Genomic DNA, 21,549 nt, shown 5'->3' on the forward strand with positions numbered 1-21,549 from the left:
ACCATAGTATCCCTTCCCCCTCTGAGATGTATCCACATGTGAAGTTTGGTCACTGTGGGCCCAGGGGTTGCCGAGATATAGGCCCCACTGTGACGACGGCGGGACGTTTCAGGATTCTTTTTCAAAAGCTCAACCGGGATCGTTTCAAACTCGACAAGACGTCGGTGGAACCCGGCGAAGCACCAAGTCCAGAACTGTTCCAGGTACCTGGAACTCCTGGTCCAGCTTCTTCTCGATCCAGTCGGTGACGTGAGCCAGCGTCACCTCCCGCTCGCCCAGCTTGGGCCGAGCCTTCAGCTCCAGGTGAGGCGGCGTCCTGAAGCCGTACCTGCGTCCCCGGGAAAAAAAAACAAAAAAAATCATGGGTTACACAGTGTAACGCTCCCGTGTGGGCTCAATGTAATCTGTTCAGGTGGAGTAACTTATTACAACACCTTAAGGGGATTTAATCGACTTTATCTGAAGTTTTACAGTCCGGTCATCTTTTAAAGTGATTTTAAATCAAACGTATTTATTTATTTATTCGTTCATGTTATGTCATGCCATTTCACTATATATATATATATATATTTGTCATCCATACATGAACAAAAAGGAACAGAGAGAAGATTAATCTTGTGTTTTCTGTTCCTATTAGCAACTTTACAACAAAATCAAATCGATTGGATCAGAATTTTCTCTTTGTACATTTTCTTAAATTTGTAAACACTTGAACAACATTTAAATTCCACACTTATAGAGTTCCACAGTTTTATTCCATAAACAGACGGACATTTCTGTTTCAACGATGTTCTGGAAATTATATTTTCTCCTCTGGCGAAACGGTTTGTGCGACAAAATCACTTTGAACATTTGTTTTGCTTTCCACATAATAATCAAAATGTTTCAGTCGACAAGGTCCTTAACTTTAAGAAGTTTATTTTCAATAAACAAAGGATTGGTGTGTCTCTATAACCTAAATCAAATCCAAAATGTATATTGTTAAAAAGAAACCAACTAAAGTATCCTTCAGTTAAACCAGGACGAAAAAAGCTGTAATTTAAAAGAGAATTTTGATGAATAATAAAAGGTTTATGGGTTAAAGATGAGCAACACACACTCCCACCACCAGGGGGCAGTAAACACACGCCACATATTTCACTAAAGTCTCACGTTGAACCCTTTTGATCAGTATTAAAGTGAAGTTGATCACAAATGAGGCTCATGAGGCCTTAATTATTCAGAATTCTTCTTAAGATGTTTGAAACAGACGATCTCTTAATAAAAACTGTGGGATTATGTGATAATAATAACTAATTCGTTTATGGAATGAGCTTCAGGAAGAAGTAAAAGAGAGGAAGTCTCCAAGAATTCAAGAAACACATTAAAAAAAAAGCATGAAAATTAGATTTGAATATAAGTAATAAGAGATGTCGGATATTTGATTTGAGCAAACATGAAAATGAAGCTTTTTCTTTGTGCATTGTAAATACTGCACTGTACATTTCTATTTTACTACTTTTGAATGAAATGCGGGATTGAGGAGAAGCAGTGTGTTGGTCCCAGCGGGGGGGGGGGGGGGGGGGGGGGGGGGCGAGCGGCGGCCTCACCAGATCCTGTCGGTGGGCGGCGGCGGGATGTTGACGGCCAGCGTCCCCTGCAGCTGCTGCAGCTCCACGCTGAGCAGCAGCGGCGTGTTGGACACCTCCTCCATCTTCTTCTTGATGAACTCCGTCTCCGTGGCCTTCTGGAAGTACTTGGACTTGGCGATCTTGTCCACGAAGCGCATGATCTTGCTGGGCTTGTGTCCGCCCACCAACCTGGAGCGTCATTACACATACAGGGGGGGTCGTATTAATCCAGACTACGGGATTATTACTGCAGCAAAAGACATGACGAACCACGTAACATTGGATCAATATTTAATGAAATAATCTGACTTTTTTTTCTGGTTAATATTTATATATTAATTATATATTATTATTCTATATTTAGGAGAATGTTATTGTAGGAATCTACAAGAAGTTTGCTGTTGGTTTACGTAACACAAAGTAATTTGTGTTGGATAAAAATAACATTTAAGGTCATGTTAACGTGAAGGACGTGGAAAAGAGTTTGCCGAGTTTGTGATATAAGTTTATAATCTGACATTTAACTTCTATTCGTTAAAGAATTTCCTTCTGGGATTAATAAAGTTATTCTATAATCCAGAAACTTTGGTCATTGTTTTAATTTTTTTTACTGTATTATAATAATAATCATAAAAATAATAATAATAATAATAATAATAATAAAAATAAAATAAAATAAAAATCATAAAACTAATCAATAATAAATGTTCGAAATTGTAAAGACTTGTAAATGAAGTTAAATATGATTATGATGTGACTATTTTTTATTTTACTAAATATAATAAATTATGATTTTTTTATGTGTCTTTTATTTATTTATTTATTATGAATTTATAAATTGGGATTTTTTATTTTACTTCTATTTATTTATTTATTATTTATTTATTATACGTAGTAAAATAAAAAATAGTCACATCATAATCATACTTAATTTACAAGTCTTTACAATTTCGAACATTAATTATTAATTTCTTTTATGATTATTTAAAAAAAATAAGAACATCCTAATCTATTTAAAAAAAATTGATTAGAAAATTTAAATAAAAAGCTCATTATCTGTTTTAAGTGAAATTCAATGCATCAGACGTGGAACTCTACCATTTTCTGGCGACGTAAACATAACGACTGAAATGTTGTCTAATCCTGCGGAGAGAGAAACCAGCGAGTTGCTCTCACCCTTCAGCTCCGGCGGCGTCGTTGGCGACGTCGGACGAGTCGTCCTCGTCGGACGAGCCGGCGCTGGACGACTCCTCGTCGCTGTCGGCCAGGCAGTACGTCCGCGGCCTGTGTCTGGAACGGGGACGGCAGCGGTTAACGTGACGCGCGCAGCCGAGGAACCGCGACGGACGAACGAGAGACGCGTGGAGACGAATTAAAAGCGGGATGAAATGTGACGAGCTTCGACGCTCCAGAACAGCTTTAAAAAAAAAAAAAAAAACCCTCCGGGTTCTTCCTGGAGAACCGAGACGACGCCCCGCAGGATCCTGAGCTCGTCGTCGTCATCAACACCTTCCTCCGCTGTAGGTCCATTCAGGCCGCGTCGCATTAGCATTAGCATTAGCATCAGCGGCATAGAGAGGCGTCATTTAACATTAACTTCAGTAATCCTGAGAGAAAAATGTGACTGGGATTAAAACGGATGTGTGTCGAGCCGCAGAGCGACCGTCCTCGATGCTTCCAGCGAGCGCACAGTTAGCATTAGCATGTGGAACATCTGGCGAGCAGCTCTGCTGCCATTTCATCAAACTCCTGTTTACTGGAGGAATCGTTAATCCTGTCGGCATCATGAAGGACGACCTATTGCAAGTAGCAGTAGCATTAGCCTGTATCCACAGTAGCATTAGCATGTATCCCCAGTAGAATTAGCATGTATCCACAGTAGCATTAGCATGTATCCCCAGTAGAATTAGCATGTATCCACAGTAGCATTAGCATGTATCCACAGTAAGCATTAGCATGTATCCACAGTAGCATTAGCATGTATCCAAAGTAGCATTAGCCTGTATCCACAGTAGCATTAGCATGTATCCCCAGTAGAATTAGCATGTATCCACAGTAGCATTAGCATGTATCCCCAGTAGAATTAGCATGTATCCACAGTAGAATTAGCATGTATCCACAGTAAGCATTAGCATGTATCCACAGTAGCATTAGCATGTATCCAAAGTAGCATTAGCCTGTATCCACAGTAGCATTAGCCTGTATTCACAGTAAGCATTAGCCTGTATCCACAGTAGCATTAGCCTGTATCCACAGTAAGCATTAGCATGTATCCACAGTAGCATTAGCCTGTAGCCACAGTAAAATTAGCATGTATTCACAGTAGCATTAGCCTGTATTCACAGTAAGCATTAGCATGTATCCACAGTAGCATTAGCATGTATCCACAGTAGCATTAGCCTGTAGCCACAGTAGCATTAGCATGTATCCACAGTAGAATTAGCTTGCTCGATCCATCACAACAACTGACACGTCTCTTCATCAGCGTGGTGAACCAGGAATCCACAGGTCAAAGGTCACCGGGAGCGAAGGACCGAGGGAACGTCCGCACCGTAGGGACACACACCCAAATGAAGACGCTCCCAATGCGGAGATTAACGAGGAAGATGAAGAGACGCAGGACGGAAGGCTGTGAATTATTAACGAGGCCGAGTGGAAAATGGAAGCAGGACGGAGGACGTCAGTGTGGAAAGTCGAGCAGAACTCACCGAGGGCAGAACGCATCCGATTAGCAGGCGGAGAAAGACACAGTCCAAGAGAGAGAGAGAGGGAAAACAGGAGGGCGAACGAGAGGGGGAGAAAAGAAAGACGAGGTTAGATGAAAGGAAGTGGAGGAAACGACTCCGGACTGTGATGGAGTTCAACAGACGACGGGACACGGAGAGACAATCAGATTATGATCCGGATCCAGAAGAAGAAAAAAAACACACAATGTGAGACTTAAAAACTCCCGAATCCCCCGAACCCCCGCCCGTCTCACCCGTCTTTGCCGAAGTCGCCCACGCGGCCCAGGCTCTCGCCCTCCTTCCCCAGGCGGATCAGGTTCATCTTGGTCTCCAGGGTCATGAGGAAGGAGCCGCTGTAGGAGACGTCCAGGTCGAACCACAGACCTGGCGGAGAAGACAAAAACGAGCCCCGGGTGAGATGGAGGGGACAGACTCTGTCTGGGACGTCCCACCGATTCCTCAAACGAGGCCCAGGACTCTCCCAACTAAAACCGGAACGCTGGGGAAGTTGACCGACCCTGGTTGGACTCTTGTCTCTTGTCCACGCGAGCCAACTTTTGTTTCTCTCGGTCGTTTTTAAAAAAAAAAGTTTCACGAAAACTGGTCAAAGGACTCGGTTCTGGCCCGCGGGTCGTACGTTCAGACACCCAGATTAGAGACTCCGTGATTAAAACACACAGAGTTTCCCACCAAGCGTTGCACCGCAGGAGGAAATGAACAAACCATGCGAGCACAGATGGAACCAGATTATGTTCAGATTATAATCTGGTCTTCCTGTCGGCAGGTGAAGCTACGTCCTCGCAGACAATCACAAAATCTCATTTGCAACGGCGGAACGATGCACACAGACGTCAGGTGACGTGACGAGTCAGAACGAAGACGGAAGAACGATCAGAGACTTTGAGACAAAAACCTAGAAGAAGAGAGAGAGCAGGACTTTAAAAAAAAAAAAAAAAGAAGAAGAAGAAAGAATGTGCAGCAGCAGGAAGAACAGAAGGAGAGTAAAAAATAGATGGAATATTAAAAGGACAGAACAGAGGGGGGCGTGTTGGATCCATTTAGCATCAGAACTTCAGATGGTGCGAGTCTGTGGTTCTGTCGAGTCTCAGTCCAGGTCTCAGTCCAGGTCTGAGACCAGGTCCCAGACCAGGTCTGAGACCAGGTGTGAGACCAGGTCTGAGTCCAGGAGGTTAATAAGAGACATGAGGACGATGAGACGCTGCAGCTAAAGAGGCTCATCGATCCATTGCACTCAGCTGCTGCTTCCAGGAAGAGAGGGTGAGACGGGGTGAGACAGAGAGAGAGAGACAGGGTGAGACAGAGAGACAAGGTGAGACAGAGAGACAGAGAGAGACGAGGTGAGACAGAGAGACAGAGAGAGAGATGAAGTGAGACAGAGAGAGACGAGGTGAGACAGATAGAGAGACAGAGAGAGACGGGGTGAGACAGAGAGAGACGAGGTGAGACAGAGAGAGACGGGGTGAGACAGAGAGAGAGACAAGGTGAGACAGAGAGACGAGGTGAGACAGAGAGAGAGACGAGGTGAGACAGAGAGAGACGAGGTGAGACAGAGAGAGACGAGGTGAGACAGAGAGAGACGGGGTGAGACAGAGAGAGACGGGGTGAGACAGAGAGAGACGGGGTGAGACAGAGAGAGACAGAGAAACAGAGAGAGACGAGGTGAGACAGAGAGAGACGGGGTGAGACAGATAGAGAGACAGAGAGAGACGGGGTGAGACAGAGAGAGACGAGGTGAGACAGAGAGAGACGGGGTGAGACAGAGAGAGAGACAAGGTGAGACAGAGAGACGAGGTGAGACAGAGAGAGAGACGAGGTGAGACAGAGAGAGACGAGGTGAGACAGAGAGAGACGGGGTGAGACAGAGAGAGACGGGGTGAGACAGAGAGACAGAGAGAGACAAGGTGAGACAGAAAGACGAGGTGAGACAGAGAGAGAGAGACGAGGTGAGACAGAGAGAGACGGGGTGAGACAGAGAGAGACGAGGTGAGACAGAGAGAGACGGGGTGAGACAGATAGAGAGACAGAGAGAGACGGGGTGAGACAGAGAGAGACGAGGTGAGACAGAGAGAGACGGGGTGAGACAGAGAGACGAGGTGAGACAGAGAGACAGAGAGAGACGAGGTGAGACAGAGAGAGACGGGGTGAGACAGAGAGAGACGGGGTGAGACAGAGAGAGACGAGGTGAGACAGAGAGAGACGGGGTGAGACAGAGAGACGAGGTGAGACGATGTAGAGACAGAACCTAGAAAGCACTCCGGTCCTGGAGGTCTGGATTCCTGCACGTTTCAGGTCTCTTCCAGGTGTAATTCCCTCACTGGCCACGAGGGGGCGCATTGAGAAACGGAGCACTTGTGGGATGTGCTGATGTGTGACGACTCCACCTGGAAGCTCCTGTCTCACACCGGGACGAAACAGCCAATCAGTGAAGCAGAGGGAGGAAACGGAACAAAACAACGCCGAGGAGGAGGAAGAGGAGGAAGAGGAGGAAGAGGAGGAGAAGCGCAGGGTGAGTCAGGACACAAAGAGGAAGGAGAAACGAAAGGAGAAAAAAAAACAGGAAGACGCGAAAGCGGGTGAAAGAAGAGAGCGGAGCGCCCCAGATCTCACATTTATCTTCCATTTTAATAATGTGTAGCGATAAAGGAGCTGAGAGCTGCAATGCATCATGGGAGTTTCTGTTTGTCGTGTTTTAAATGTAATTATTGGGGGTTATGTTAGGTTTGTAGTGTTTTTGTTGCTTAGTTCATGTAGTTTAGTTTATTAGTTGTAAGTTGTCAACCAGCAGTGAAGGAGGTTTTGTGTGTCGTGTCGTCCTGACATGGTCTTCCTGTGGGACTGTCAAAATAAAATGTGTTTGGCTCTCTGGGTGTCGTGTTCAGTGGGAAACGGGACCAAATGGCTCTTTGAGCATTAAGGGTTGCCGACCCCTGGTCTGGAGCCTCGGCCGCTCCACACAGGACCACTTTGTTAAAAACTCCCACAATGCAACAGCCGGACGAGTTTCCTGGACGTTTCACTGGTTGTTTTTTTGTTTTTTTTAACACCCGAAGTTTTCATTAAATTTGGCTTCATGTTGAGATTTTCTGTCATAATATGTAAACAAATATGGAAATTTTCACCACAAAGACGCTGCAAAACGACAAAGACAAACTTTAAAGGTCATTGTTGCTTTATTTTGAAGGTCTGATTCCGTTTTGTTTTTTTCCAGCTGCTTCCAAAGGTCAAACAATCAGAGAGAGGCATGCAGAAGATCAAGCTTTTCGTGTGTGTGTGTGTGTGTGTGTGTGTGTGTGTCTTGCCTCGGTAGTTGACGGAGGGCCTGGAGGCGCCGAGGATTCTGGGAGTTTCTGAGCCCATGTCCAGTTCAGTCAAGGTGAGTTCGTTCATGAAGTACGGCAGCTGAAGGAGAGACGTCGACATTCACGTTAAACCGTTAAATGAACCTTCTTCAAAAAAAAATGTACGTGAAATAATTACAAGGGAAATTTGAGGCGACAAATTTATATTTTCATAAAACCAAACAATAACGACTAAAAATGGCTCCGATCTCGACATAAAGAAAGATTTAAAAAAAACACTGAAATGCCCAGAAAACTTCTGATAACTGTTGCACTCTGGGAGTTTTTACAAACTCCCCGGATCTAAACTACCTGCTCAGGCTGAGGCGGGAAAAACTGACGTCACACGAAGAAATGAAATAACTTCAGTCTTAAAAGGGACATAAACTGAGAAACACGGCGGAATAAAGAGAGAGAGAGAGAGAGAGAGAGAGAGAGACAGAGACAGAGAAAGAGAGAGAGAGACAGAGAGAGAGGCAGAGAGAGACAGAGACAGACAGACACAGAGAGAGAGAGACAGACAAAGACAGAGAAAGAGAGAGAGAGAGAGACAGAGAGACAGAGACAGAGAGACAGAGACAGAGAGAGAGACAGACACACAGAGAGAGAGAGAGAGAGACAGAGCTAGACAGACAGAGAGACACAGACAGACAGAGATAGAGAGAGAGACAGACACACAGAGAGAGAGAGACAGAGATAGAGAGAGAGACAGACAGAGATAGAGAGAGAGACAGACAGACACAGACAGAGACAGAGAGAGACAGACAGACAGACAGAGAGACACAGACAGACAGAGATAGAGAGAGACAGACAGACAGAGATAGAGACAGACAGACAGACACAGACAGAGACAGAGAGAGACAGACAGACAGACACAGACAGAGACAGACAGACAGAGATAGACAGACAGAGACAGAGAGAGACAGACAGACAGAGACAGAGACAGACTGACAGAGATAGAGAGAGAGAGACAGACAGAGACAGCGACAGAGACAGAGACAGACAGACAGAGATAGAGAGACAGACAGAGACAGAGAGAGACAGACAGACACAGACACAGACAGAGCGACAGACAGAGAAAGAGAGAGAGAGAGAGAGAGACAGAGAGAGACAGACAGACACAGAGAGAGAGAGCCAGACAGAGACAGAGAGACAGAGACAGACAGACTGACCCGTATCTTGCTGAGCTTCAGCTGGATCTTCTTGGAGACCAGCTCAGACCAGTACGGCTCCGTCAGGAAGTCCCAGAAGATCCGACCGAGCGCCGCGTTCAACCAGGCAACCGCGTCCTCGTCCTCGTCCTTGTCCTTGTCCTCGTCCCATCCGGGCGCCGCCGGAGCTACAACGGCGCTCTGGAGCTGAACACCAGGCAGACAGTCCCGTTTACCCAACTTGTGTCCCACAGAGACATGGTGTGTGTGTGTGTGTGTGTGTGTGTGTGTGTGTGTGTGTGTGTGTGTGTGTGAGACCTTCTTGTCCACCCCGGGGCTGCTCAGTGGACTCAGTGGACTGAGCAGCGCGGGGCTGCAGGCGTCCGGCCCTCTGGGCAGCAAGGAGCTCATGTAGACGCTGTAGTCCAGCAGGAGCCTGTTTCTGCTGCTCGCCGCCGCCGCCGCCGAAGACGCAGACGAAGACGAGGAGTCCTTCGACCTGCCGGGCGACGCCAGCGCCTCGTCCAGGCTGCCGCGGCTGCTGCTGCGACTGTGAGAGCTCAGAGCTGCAGGACACGGGCGAACAACACAAAATACAAACACGCAGCGCAGAGGAAACAAGACACAGGAAGTAGCAGACAGAAAGTAGCAGACAGGAAGTAGCAGACAGGAAGTAGCACACAGGAAGCGGCACACAGGAAGCAGGACACCGGAAGTGGCACACAAGAAGTAGCACACAGGAAGTAGACACAGGAAATAGCACACAGGAAGTAGCACACAAGAAGTGGCACACAGGAAGTAGCACACAAGAAGTAGCACACAGGAAGTAGCACACAGGAAGTAGCACACAGGAAGTAGCACACAGGAAGTGGCACACAGGAAGTGGCACACAGGAAGTAGACACAGGAAGTGGCACACAGGAAGTAGACACAGGAAGTAGACACAGGAAGTGGCACACAGGAAGTAGCACACAGGAAGTAGACACAGGAAGTAGACACAGGAAGTAGACACAGGAAGTGGCACACAGGAAGTAGACACAGGAAGTAGACACAGGAAGTGGCACACAGGAAGTGGCACACAGGAAGTAGACACAGGAAGTAGACACAGGAAGTAGACACAGGAAGTAGCACACAGGAAGTAGCACACAGGAAGTAGCACACAGGACATGACGGGAGATTAGAGACGATCAAAGTTCTGGGGTTTCCATCATGCGACTCAGTCGTGTCATAATGTTCAAGTCAGAATCTGCTTCCTGGTCAATATCGTAATCCCACACGGTGCAGAAAAGGGGATTTGACATCACCCTACCCTTTAAGTCTTCACGCAACAATTGACATTCAACACATCAACAGCAAAGCGCTCGACGGTGCTGCTTAGCTTCAGGAGTCTCTCATGTTTTCCTCCTTCCTCCTCACCTCTCTTACTGGAACCCCCAGTGGCCCCCCTCCTGGCGTCGGCCTTGACCCTGGAGGCAGTATGGAACCTCTGGAACCACTCCTCCTTCTCCCGGCCCGTCCTCCCGAACAGGAAGAGCGTGAGCTCCCTGCCGGCGGGGGGCGGCGCCCCCTCCGCCCTCGCGCCGTCGCTCGCCTCCCACCGGTCGTCCGCCGCCTTCGACATGAAGTCGTCCTGTTTGCCCAGCTCGATGCAGATCGGGTATTTTTTGTTCCACGTGCGCTTCCTGGCCAAACTGGGAGGGGCCAGATAGACCTGAGGGAAGGTTCCGCAGAGGTTCACCAACTAACATCGTCACGTGAAGACGAACAAGAAACCTTCCACGGTGCCAGGATCGGTTCAGGGTACCCTGCTGCTGGTCAGGTCGTAGATCTTCTGGCTGACGTAGCTGACGTCGGGCTTGGGCTCGTTGTGCGTTGCGCGGCGGGCGATGTTGTGGTTGGGTTTGGACAGGCGGATGATGGAGCCCTCCAAGCGGACGAACACGGAGTGCGTGAGCGTGGCGTGGTACGTCTCCGGGTCGTAGTTCAGGATCTCGTTCATCCAGCCCTGAGAGGACAAAGCTGGAGAGTCTAGAAACAATCCAGGGACTCTTGTTTTCCGCGGGATTTCAGTTTAATGGTTTTTGAACCACCGTTTCGACACGATGACCAGATTGCGTGGATTTACGTGGATTAAGAACTCCGTATTAGGGACCGTTTGTATTTAGGTGCGTTTACGCGGCAACCGTCTCCAGTGAAAACTTTCACTTTGATGCTCCGACGCAACATTTTGCAAACGGCTGCCAACGCGGAACTTCTCTAAAACGCTTCGACTCAGTCGCTGTGGAAACGGGCGTTTCCTTGGGGACGGCGGAAACGCTGCTCTTGGTCAACCGCGGTGTGTATTAGCTAGTAGTTCTGCACATGCTCAGTAGAGACAATCAGAACAAAGTTTCCTCCAGGAGTGTCGTGACTCCCAGTAAATATTCCCCCCGGGACTTGGTGCTTTTATTTTGACAGTTTGACACAACACACTTTTTCCACATGTGGCGTTTGTTCAGTGTGACTGTTGGACGGAACGAGAAGAACGAGTTAGCGAAGTGTGAAGCCGTGAAACGATCTTGTACCTGAACTGACGGCACACGTGAGGAAAGGCGGGTTTATTTCCCCCCCGGCCTCCCGGTGGTTCTAGCAGGTTCTACGCACAACTTATCATTATCGCGAGGAGCGTGAAGCGTTAAACACCTTCTGTAAATTCCTCTTTGTCTTTCGGTTGTCATGAAAGAAAGATCCGTGTAACGACGATCAGACGGAGGAAAGACAAGAATCCGCCGCCTGTCGCGTGACGGACGAGGTCACCTGAGGCTCCGGTGGCGTCGCACTCGTCACACGCCGGCTCTCAGACATGAAGCCACAAACGCCGTGCGATTTCTCTTTGAAGCTCGTCGACTATATTCGGCTCATAACTCACTCAGCACTTTCCCTTTGTCACTTCAGGGGAAAAACTGCAAAAGGAAATGTGCCTGAATAGAAATCTCTTCTTTATTTGGAGCTTTTTCAGAGATCCGGATTCCGCGATACGAAAATCAATACAAACATTTTTCTTTGTATATTTTCGCGATTGTGCTTCGATACTGGACTTTCCCTTTAAAATGCCACCGAAGCTTGACGTGTTGGCGAGTTAACCCTGGAGAGCCGAGGGAGAAGACGGGTGGTTTATAACCGACTCATAAAGCTTATTGTCAAATCCTTTCTGTGCAGAGGAAACACATGCTGTAAACTGGAGTTAATAATCATCCAGTTTATATCGAGTAGTACTGCAAGGTACCTGCTCACAAGTTAGAACTTAGTACAGCACAATTGTTAAATATGAATAATAATAATAATGCGTAATGAGAAAACTCAAGTGTTTGGGTCAGAAATGCCACTGAATCAAGATTTCTGTTGTTGGGGAGCGTTTTGTAAGGCGTCTGTCATTATAAACTTTAAATATAATGTAAAAAAAGGTGTGTAGACAAACATAACATAACGACGTGATAATCGGGCAGGGAGAAAAATGATTTTGTGCTCTCCTGCAGTTCTATATCTCTACGTTCTTTTGTGACGCGTGTTTCCTTCAGATCCCGTCACCACATCGCGTACAGGAAGCCGTCATTTTTAAGGAGGGCTTTTGTCAGTCTGTGGAAATCAAACATTACCTGTGACGTGGGGGGAAAACAAAAGCCAAGAAAAGACGGACTGACCTTATAAATGTCTGGTTCCTTAATGTCCAGCTTGGTCCGGTTCTGCAGGTTCCTCTGGTGTCTGGAACGTCTGAAGTCGCCTCCGGAAGGCTTCGGCCCGGTCAGCCACACGACGCCGATGGCCAGCAGGAATCCCAGTCCGAGGCCCAGCGCCATTCCTCCGACGTAGCTCGGCAGGGGCAAGACAAAGAACAGGTAGACCAGCATGCACAGGATGCAGAGGGTGTAGTAGGGGACACTGGGGTCCGGCTGGACGCTCTCGGACTCGTCCTCGCTGTGGGGCTCCGTGCTGCCGCTCGGCGGCCCCTTGGTTCCACTTCCCGTCGCCGTGTCGTCCGTGGTTCCGTCCGCGGGGTCTCCGTCGGGCTCGAAGTCCTCGCTGTTGAGGATGCAGAAGTCGTCGTCCTCCAGCTTCGCCAGGGCGGACATGGACAGGTTGTCCATGGACATTGGGAGCGAGGACGACTTGTTGGGGCCCTTGGCGTCGGCGGCGGCGGCGGCGTTGACGGGGGACTCGGCGGTCCAGCCACCGCGGCCTCCCGCCTCCGGGTCGCCCCCCTCCTCCTCCTTGATGCAGTAGTTGTTGTTGTTGCTCTCCAGGTGGCCGTTGACGGCGGCGACGGCGGAGAGTTCCTGGGCGCTGGCGGAGAGCGCCTTGCTCCGGTGGCCGCCGCCGCCGCTCTTTTCGTCGATGATCTTGCTGAGCAGCTGCAGCGGCTCGGCGATGGCCTCGGAGAGGCGGCGCTTGGTGTCCTCGAGCCGCGCCTCCACCTCCGACACCTTGAAGAAGCTCCGGTTGTCGGCCGAGGTGTGCGGCGACGACGGCACCGTCTTGGAGTCGGCGGCGGCGGCGGCGGCCGACTGGCCCCGCGGCTGCGTGAACTGCTTGAAGAGTTGCAGGTTGAGGCGCGACTCCGGAAGGCGGTAGGACGTGGAGTCCTGCGACGTGTCCGAGGACAACGACTTGACCAGGGACTTCATGAGCTGCTGGTGTCTCGACGTCGGCGCCGGAGCCGACGGGGCGCCGTCGCGAGACTCCACGTCGGAGGAGAGGGTCTTGAGCAAGCTCAGCAAAGGCTTGTCGCCGGAGGGAAAGCTCCGGGACTTCGTGGGAGGGGAACCGGAGCCCGTCGCCTTCTGCTCGGACAGATACGAAGACAGAGACGGCGTGGAGGGGGTGGGACGTCTAGGAGCGGACGAAAGTCCGGACGGCTCGGGGACGACGCGAGACGCGTCCGGCGGTCCGTCAAACATCCCCTCGTTCGCCTCTAGACCCGCCACGACGCCCGGATCAACGGGGGCGGCGGTGGAGGGCGCGGACGCCTCTTCCTCCTCCTCCTCGTCCTCCTTCCCCAGAGCGGAGAAGTGGATGGTGACGTCGTCCCTGAACAGCGATCGCTGGACATGAAGCTGCGGGGTGCCGGGGGCGTGTTTGTCCGCGGGGCGAGAGCTGTCTGCATGGCTGGGAGGCCGGCTGGTCATTTCAGCACCCCCACTGAGTCGCCGTCTGCAAAGCAGATCGAAAAAAAATCAAACGGAATTGAATCCGAATCAATGAGATCGCCGAAATCCCCCCCAAAAAAAACGCCATTTTGGATTTTGACATTCAAAATGTCCAAAAAGATCTGAAAGCTGCGATCGTTTCTGCTGAAACTTAACAGATTGACGACATTAAAAACGGTAAATTAGCAGAAGCGAATCGTGCAAAAATCGCAGAGAAGAATAGAACATCTACTCCCTTTTGTTTTCTCACAAGACGAGATCATCCGATATATTATTTCAAACTATTTGGTGGATTTTAGAAACGTTCTCATCGTCCATTAGCCCCCTGTGCCCGTACTTTTATTGTATTTCATGTACTTGTCCTTTTGCCATTTATTTGTTTGTAAGAACGTTCTAATATTACCGCCACCGTAAATTCATTTCATGTCCTCCTACCGGGACACGCTTGCAAAAAAAAAGAGATGATTAATCTCAACGCGTTTCTCCTGGATAAATAAAGGCAAATGAAAGGAAATTGTGCGAGTAATCACACGCAGCCTTCAAAGTCAACACGCTTGTGAATCAGTAACCCGTCGCCTATATTTAGGAAGCCCGACTGTGTGAATTGTGTCTCCGGGAAAAGAAAAAGTGTCTCCGCCGCCCCAGCCACTTCGCTTTTACGTCAGACTTTTGGTTTTGCAGCAATCAGTGTCGAATCGGCACACGCACGCCCGGTGATTAACCCCCCCGCCGTCCCCCCCCCGCCATCCCACTCACCACCTGCTGACACTTCTGCAAATACCTAGCGCAGACTGCAAAGACGCACACCGAGGAAGATCCGGGGCCTCAATCAGGAGCAATCAAGAGACGGACCACAGTCACGAACCGAGCGAAAGAATCTCGTACCGAAACACAGAACAAGAAATGTGACCAACGTCTCAACCGGATTTCATGGCGGTATTGACGACGCTGCACTAATAAGACAGACGGCGGTCCAGTTTGGAACGGCCGGCCGGTTAAATTATATTTATTTGGGTATATTTTTGCTGCTCTGTTGGCAACACTCGGAAATCGGTGGCTCCCAGTTTTAAAGTACATGAGACCAAATTCCTGGGGGTCATGCTAGATGATGAACTTACCGTATTTTCTGCCCTATAAGGCGCACCGGGTTATAAGGCGCACCTACATTGATTGACATAATTTACAACCTCATTCATATATAAGGCGCACCGCCCTACAAGGCACATGGAACAGACCAGTGGACAGCAACATTTGTAGCTCAAAGCCATTAAGTTACATTTTCCATTGCTTCTAACACCCAGAGAGGTGCACGCACTTTATTTTGATAGTCCTACCTACAGCCTATGCCAGTACCACACTACACACAAAACCTTCTTCACTACTGGTTGACAACTTACAACTACCGGTAATAATAATAATAATAATAAACTAAACTACATGAACTAAGCAACAAAAACACAACACAACACAATTATTACCGACACCACAAACCAAATAGAACCCCCAATAATTGCATTTAAAACACCACAAACAGCTGCAATGAATTATGGGAGTTTCTATCGGCTGCACTGAGGAGCTCAGGTTGAATTTGTCGCTGCAAGGCATGATGTCCCATCATGCCTTGCAGCGACAAATTCATGTTTTGTGTTGTTGGAGGTTATTGTGGCTCGTTGTTGGGCTTGGTGTTGTGTTGATTGTGTTTATGTGTTTTTGTTCCCCAGTTTAGGGAGTCATTATTTCATCTAGTTTATTTTGGTTTGTTAGAACGTTGGTGTGCAACCATGAGTGATTAAGGTGTTGTGCGGAGTCTCGTCCGCACTGAAGATCCGGTTGCAAAGTTAGAGTTGTCAAAATAAAAGCTTCTAGTTGTTCAGCTGTCAAATAGCAGCCTGGAGTAGAACAATCGTCCATATATAAGGCGCACCGGGCTGTAAGGCGCACTGGCAGCCTTTAAGAAAATTTGAGGTATTTAGGTGCACCTTATAGGGCGGAAAATACGGTAGTCGGAAGCCACACATAGAATATATGAAAAATTAATTATCTCAAACTATTGGTATTATTTATAAAACAAGTGACTGAATAAGAAATGTTTGCGAATATTGTATTTCTCACTTATTATGCCATATATGACATACTGTGTTGAGGTAACACATATAGACCCTGTCATTAAACTCCAGAAAAGAATTATTAGAATAATAAATAAAGCTTCCTATAGAGAAAATACTACTAAACTATTTATAGCCTCTTGCACATTAAAATTTAAAGATATAGTATATTTAAAAACATTAGAAATACTATTCCGAATAAAGAATAAAAGTCTTCCCACAGCTATTCAATTTTTTTTTAAATGAAGAGAAAACAACTACAACTTAAGAGGAGTGTGTATATTTTGAAAAAGGTGGTGCGAGAACCAACGTTAAATCCAGATGTGTTTCTATTCTGGGAGTTTATGGAACGTCTCAGTGACGACTTAAAACTGTGCAAATCACCGTTCTGCTTCAAAAAAACAGTAAAAAGAAAAACAATTAACGGTTAAAATGAACAATAATTTCTGTTACTTTTTGTTTGGTTGGGTTTTTCTCATGTGTTACTTCTGTTATGTTCCATATTCATTTTTTCTCCCGTATTACGACTGCTATGTTAATTCTAATTTTTTTTCTTTTTCTTTCTCCAGTTGCTTTTTAAAAATTTGATAATATTTTTTTGCATCACTGGTGTCTGGGGTAACCGCACGGGTTTTTAAAGGAAAGGCTAAAATTAGCCTTGGCTTCAGCCTAATACACATTTCGGTTACAAGTATATTGTGGAAACAGTGAAAAATCCCAGGTGTGTGAACTTGTAACCAGGAACTGCACAAGAATTCATCAACTGCTCTTCTACTGAAACTGTAACCGAAATAAACCATCATTCATTCATTCAGTCAGTTTTGATAATGATTCGGGTCACCGTTTTTGCGAAAAAGTGTCCCACACAAAGTTAAAAATAATAATATTTTTGTTGAAATGTGAGTGATTTCCTTGGGTGGCTTGTCCGGATTCAATCTTCTTGTGGAGAGAGAAACGGGAGCGAATAAAAAGAAAACGCAAACTCGACACAAAAAGAGTCCGATTGGTGTGGTTTGAAAATCAGAGTCATGCTTTGTGCGGTGGCAGAACAAACAAACCTCGTCGCCGTGTCAACCCTGCAGATTCACACATCAATAAAGAGAAATAAATCAGGATGATCAAGTTGTACTTTCGACACGTCCAGATCCGACACAGGCTCGTAAGTTGACATGACCGATACGACAAAACTATCCGACGTATTTGACGACGACATAAAACCCGAGCCGACAACTCCATCTCCAGTTTGTTCCACAATCGTACACCTTTAACTGTCGGGATAAAACTTTTCAGGGTTGTGTTTATGTTTCTGAGTCCTAAAGTTTAATTCCTCACGTATTTCATAACGACCAGTACGATCTGGGAACCTTCTTATGTATTTGTCTCGGTAACAACCTGTAACTTGCTTTATAGAACATCTGTACTGCTTGGAACTCAACAACGTCACTAAACTTCATGATCTTTGATTTTAAAAAATAATGAGTTTGTGTGGTCCAGAAACCTTTATGAATGAATCGAATGGCTCTTTTTTTGTAACACTACTATTGGTTTTACTGCGTTTTTATAAGTACTACCCCAAACCACGGTACAATAATATAAATAGGGCAAAATCAGAGAACAGTATAAGGTGTGTGAAGCTTTGATATTTAAAATGTGCCGACGACAGGAGTGCGTTGACGTCCGGGGACGTTTGGCCGCCGCCGTCCTCCGTCCTCGTCTGGACAACAGAGGTGGGGTGAGGTCAGGCCGCCCGCCTCGTTTTCAGACTCGACTTAACCGCTCATTGTCACATGGGTCACGAGTGAGCTTGTGAGGCAGCCAGGCAGCCTGCCAGCCGTCCCCCCCCTCCCTCGTCCCCCCCACCCCCCCCACGTCCCCCAGCGAGCCGGCCGCCGCCGTCAGCAGCAGCACAATGAGGCCTTTTCTAGCGGCCGGCCGTCCGGACGGACGTGGACGTCGTTGGAACAAACCGGACTCAAACTGCCAAGAGCACGCCGACGCTGCTGCTCGTTCCGAGTGCGTAAATCTATTTTTGTTAATGAGGCGCCATGGAAACGGAACAAACACAAGGCAAAAAGAGTCACGACCGTCCGCCCCTGTATGCCGTTTTTCTTTCTTTTTTAACAATTATTAACTCCGAACAAGAGACGTGCTCCTCCGCTGACGTCGCTGCTTCTCCTCCGCTTCCCTCTGGAGGGAAAACACAAACCATTTAAAACCTCAGGAAAACCGTCCAAGACCGAGTTACCGCCAGTGTTTCAAAGTGAAAAGGGATCGTTTGTGCCTCTTCGTTTCAGAAAGTTTTCCAAAACATTCTAAAAAAACAACAAAACAATGTCTGTTTACACGGCAACAGGAGAAACGCTGGAAACCCGTGTAGTTTCCATGTCGGGCCAGTAGGTGGCACTGTTGGTTTTTGTAATGAGAATAAAGAGAACGGTCCTTTCTAAACATAAACACTGGGAGAACACAGACGACCACGTTGGACTGCTGTTATGATGACTGTCAAAATAAAAGCACCAAGTCCCGGGAGAATCTGGACGGCGAGTCGCGACACTCTGGAGGAAAACATTGTTCTGAATGTCTCTACTGAGCATGTGCAGAACTCCGAGATGACCAGGAGCAGAATCCAAGCGACTTCAGGAAGTTGCATTATCGTCTATTGACTATTTTCCGTGGCTCAGAGCACCGTCGTGTAAACGGACCCCAAAATGCAATCAAGGTTTTGCGTTTTCACTTCAGATGAGGCCTGACCAACGAGACGATTCCACCCCGAGGCAGACGGAGGTGAACTTCAACCCGCCGGACCACCGGGAGACTTTGCAGTCTCAGCAGGAGCTGCTCAATATAGAAATGATTTCCTCGTCCTGATGTCCACAGAGGGGAAACTCCCTCAAGAGGTCAAGATCTTCTTACTCCACCTTGGATTGTTTTCCGACTCGGTGTTGGCCAGAACTTGACCCCTGATGACCCCAGAGTTTCCGTATCGGCTGACAAACAAGCAGCAGAATTTCCAAAATGTCATCATTAGCGCCGTGGGAGGAAGTCCCCCGAACGATAGACAAGTGGCCAAGAAGGTAAATGATACACAGATATACCGGTACTTCTGTTGGAACTATGGACATTCCTGAAAAGAAAAGAAAAAAAACTAGTATCTCAGACTATTTCGCTCTGCAGTAATCTCATGAGACGTCCTGAGTCATTCTGAACAACGACTGACTGTCGGGAATTGGACAGACGTCCTCCTTCATACCGAGCAGTGTGTCACACTGACCCTTCACCTCTTTTGCGTATGAACAATAACCTGGTGAGACGCGATCTCAGTCGTCCTCCGAGAGGACAGCCGCTGCTGACTTCTGTTTTTTCCTGTGTAAAACGCCGACACCAGGACTCGTCCAGGAAATCTCGGGGTCCCTCTGGATCGCAGCATCTCGTCCCCGGGAGGCTCCCTGATCGGGCTCTTCTGCGCTCAACGGTTCCTCTCATGACCGTCAGTCAAACAAACACACTGCTGGTCTCTTCATGCTCGCGTCTCAATGCTTCGCCACGAGCCGCCGTCCTCCGAGGACCTCAAATGTCCCACTTCCGTCTCAGACGACGTCGGCGGCAATCGGGAGGAGAGAAAACAGCCCCAGAGCGCTGGAGTCGTTACCAAGGGAGGGATCAGCCGGAGTCCCACTTCAGATCCTCCTGTTTATTTACGTTGGTGACGGCTTTCCCTGACGTTAGACCGGTGGTTAGTCTTCACCGGTCGGTGGTCACGTTAATCCTCCCCCCCGCCTGGAACAGGCCAAAACACCGGGCCGCGACCAAAAGAGATCAATCTTTTAGGTCGGTTTGCTGCTAAAGTCTTTTTTTTGTTCCGAGTCTGATCACACAAACAAACAAGCTTGCCTTTTTCCTCATTGGGTATTTCCAAGTTCACAGTAACCGGGGGACACGCGGCGTGACGTTGCTTCATGCCGAGCTTCACCCCCAGATTACGTAATCCCAAACGGACCTCCAGCCTGAACCCCAGGCTTTCCACTCCAGTTTGGTCCGTGTTTGTTTATCGTGTGTCCAGGCGAGGCGACCGGTCCGTCTCCATGGGGGCGTGGCCGAGCGCGTGACCCTTCACCGTATTCACAGGTAAAAGGTAAAGCCGCGCTCGGACACCCCCCCCTCCCCCCCCCCCACCCCTCCACCCACTGAGTTTTAATAAAGAACTGAACTCTTCATGTCCATCAGCTCTGCGATTCATTCATTCATCCATGACGTTCTCCCATGTATGTTCCCGTGGCGGCCAGGTTTCGGGGAGTCGGTCCCCCGGGTAACACCGGGAGGGTGGGGGGAGGGGGGGGGGGCGTATTCCTGCGTTTCGACACGAAGCCTTCTCAGATTCGCTTTCCCGGAGACAAATAAACAAGTCGAGGCCGACAAAACCAGAAATTGCGGCGGTGGAATGCCGACTAACTGGTGAGACGGGCGGAGGCGGCTGAAATGTCGCTCCGTGAGCTCACTCCGGGTCTGATCAGCTGTTTGGCAGCATTCCTGAGCCGAGGCGCAGCAAGACACTGACTAAACAAGGGTTTTCAGAGGTCAGCGGATCACTTTCCCTCTGCACAGCCGAAGTGACAAGAAGATTTCTGTTGCGAAGTCGTTCCGCCGTTTTAAAAAAAAAAAATCACCATCAGTTTGTTTTGCTGCTGCTGCTTCTTTTTCCTCCAATTGAAAATTCGACATTTCAGTAAAAGAGTCTCATGAAAAGCATTTTTTTGAAGGGATGATGTTCTTAAAAAAAAACATTCAGCCTATAATCTATCCGATATCAAACACGTTGGACCAAATCCTGTAAACACGAACAGCACAGGACGGAAAACAGCAAAAACAAAAGTGGACTCTAAAGAATCACAACATCTTTGTCTCGATGGAAAATAAACATCCACAGGCGAGCCTGAAGCAGTCGACATGTAAACAACATCAAAACATAGTTGATGTTAGAGCTCAAATTAATCACATTTTAATTGTAAATACGATTTTTGGCTCCACACAATGTCAAAATTCATATAAAATCGAGGAAAAACGATTATGTGGTTCATTTGCCGACTCCTTTAACCAAAAACAAAAAAATAAAATCCCAAATCAAAGCAGCTGTTTTCTTATCTGCTTCTACCATCGCGTGTTGTGTTTTTAAGAGGTTTTCTTATGTCGCCGTTACTGTGAAGCACTTTGTGACTCTGGATCTGGCGAAACGCGATACACAAATAAAGTTCACCTACTTAATTCATGGACTTGCATAAGAATCGACCGAGCAACAAGCAGCACGGCCACGCCGTGACAGACAAAGCTGTTAACGGGCGTTGCTCAACTGGCGCGGCGGCCGCGGGTCACGGCGGCGAGGAGCATGTGACGCCACAGACCGGGAAGTCAAAAAAACAAA

The 21,549-nt window shown here is 47.9% G+C and overlaps 1 protein-coding gene across 2 annotated transcripts in view; it reads right to left on the reverse strand.

Annotated features, from left to right (window-relative positions):
• LOC308147282 (testis-expressed protein 2-like) overlaps nt 1-21,549 on the reverse strand; it is a 36,328-nt gene that overhangs the window by 1,870 nt on the left and 12,909 nt on the right. The window contains exons 3-12 of one of the 2 annotated variants that reach the window (XM_080519389.1): nt 12,526-14,032; nt 10,650-10,850; nt 10,262-10,556; nt 9,165-9,412; nt 8,868-9,053; nt 7,657-7,756; nt 4,591-4,720; nt 2,787-2,894; nt 1,590-1,799; nt 208-328 (exon numbers count right to left, since the gene is read on the reverse strand). In XM_080519389.1, the coding sequence (XP_080375515.1) occupies nt 208-328; nt 1,590-1,799; nt 2,787-2,894; nt 4,591-4,720; nt 7,657-7,756; nt 8,868-9,053; nt 9,165-9,412; nt 10,262-10,556; nt 10,650-10,850; nt 12,526-14,007 (3,081 nt within the window). In that variant the 5' untranslated portion in view covers nt 14,008-14,032. Of the gene's footprint in view, nt 1-207; nt 329-1,589; nt 1,800-2,786; nt 2,901-4,590; nt 4,721-7,656; nt 7,757-8,867; nt 9,054-9,164; nt 9,413-10,261; nt 10,557-10,649; nt 10,851-12,525; nt 14,033-21,549 lie in introns of both variants that reach the window. The other variant, XM_080519388.1, reaches the window with a different exon arrangement.

This window comes from Blennius ocellaris, assembly GCF_963422515.1.
Source record: "Blennius ocellaris genome assembly, chromosome: 3".
In the NCBI taxonomy this organism is placed as follows: Eukaryota; Metazoa; Chordata; class Actinopteri; order Blenniiformes; family Blenniidae; genus Blennius; species Blennius ocellaris.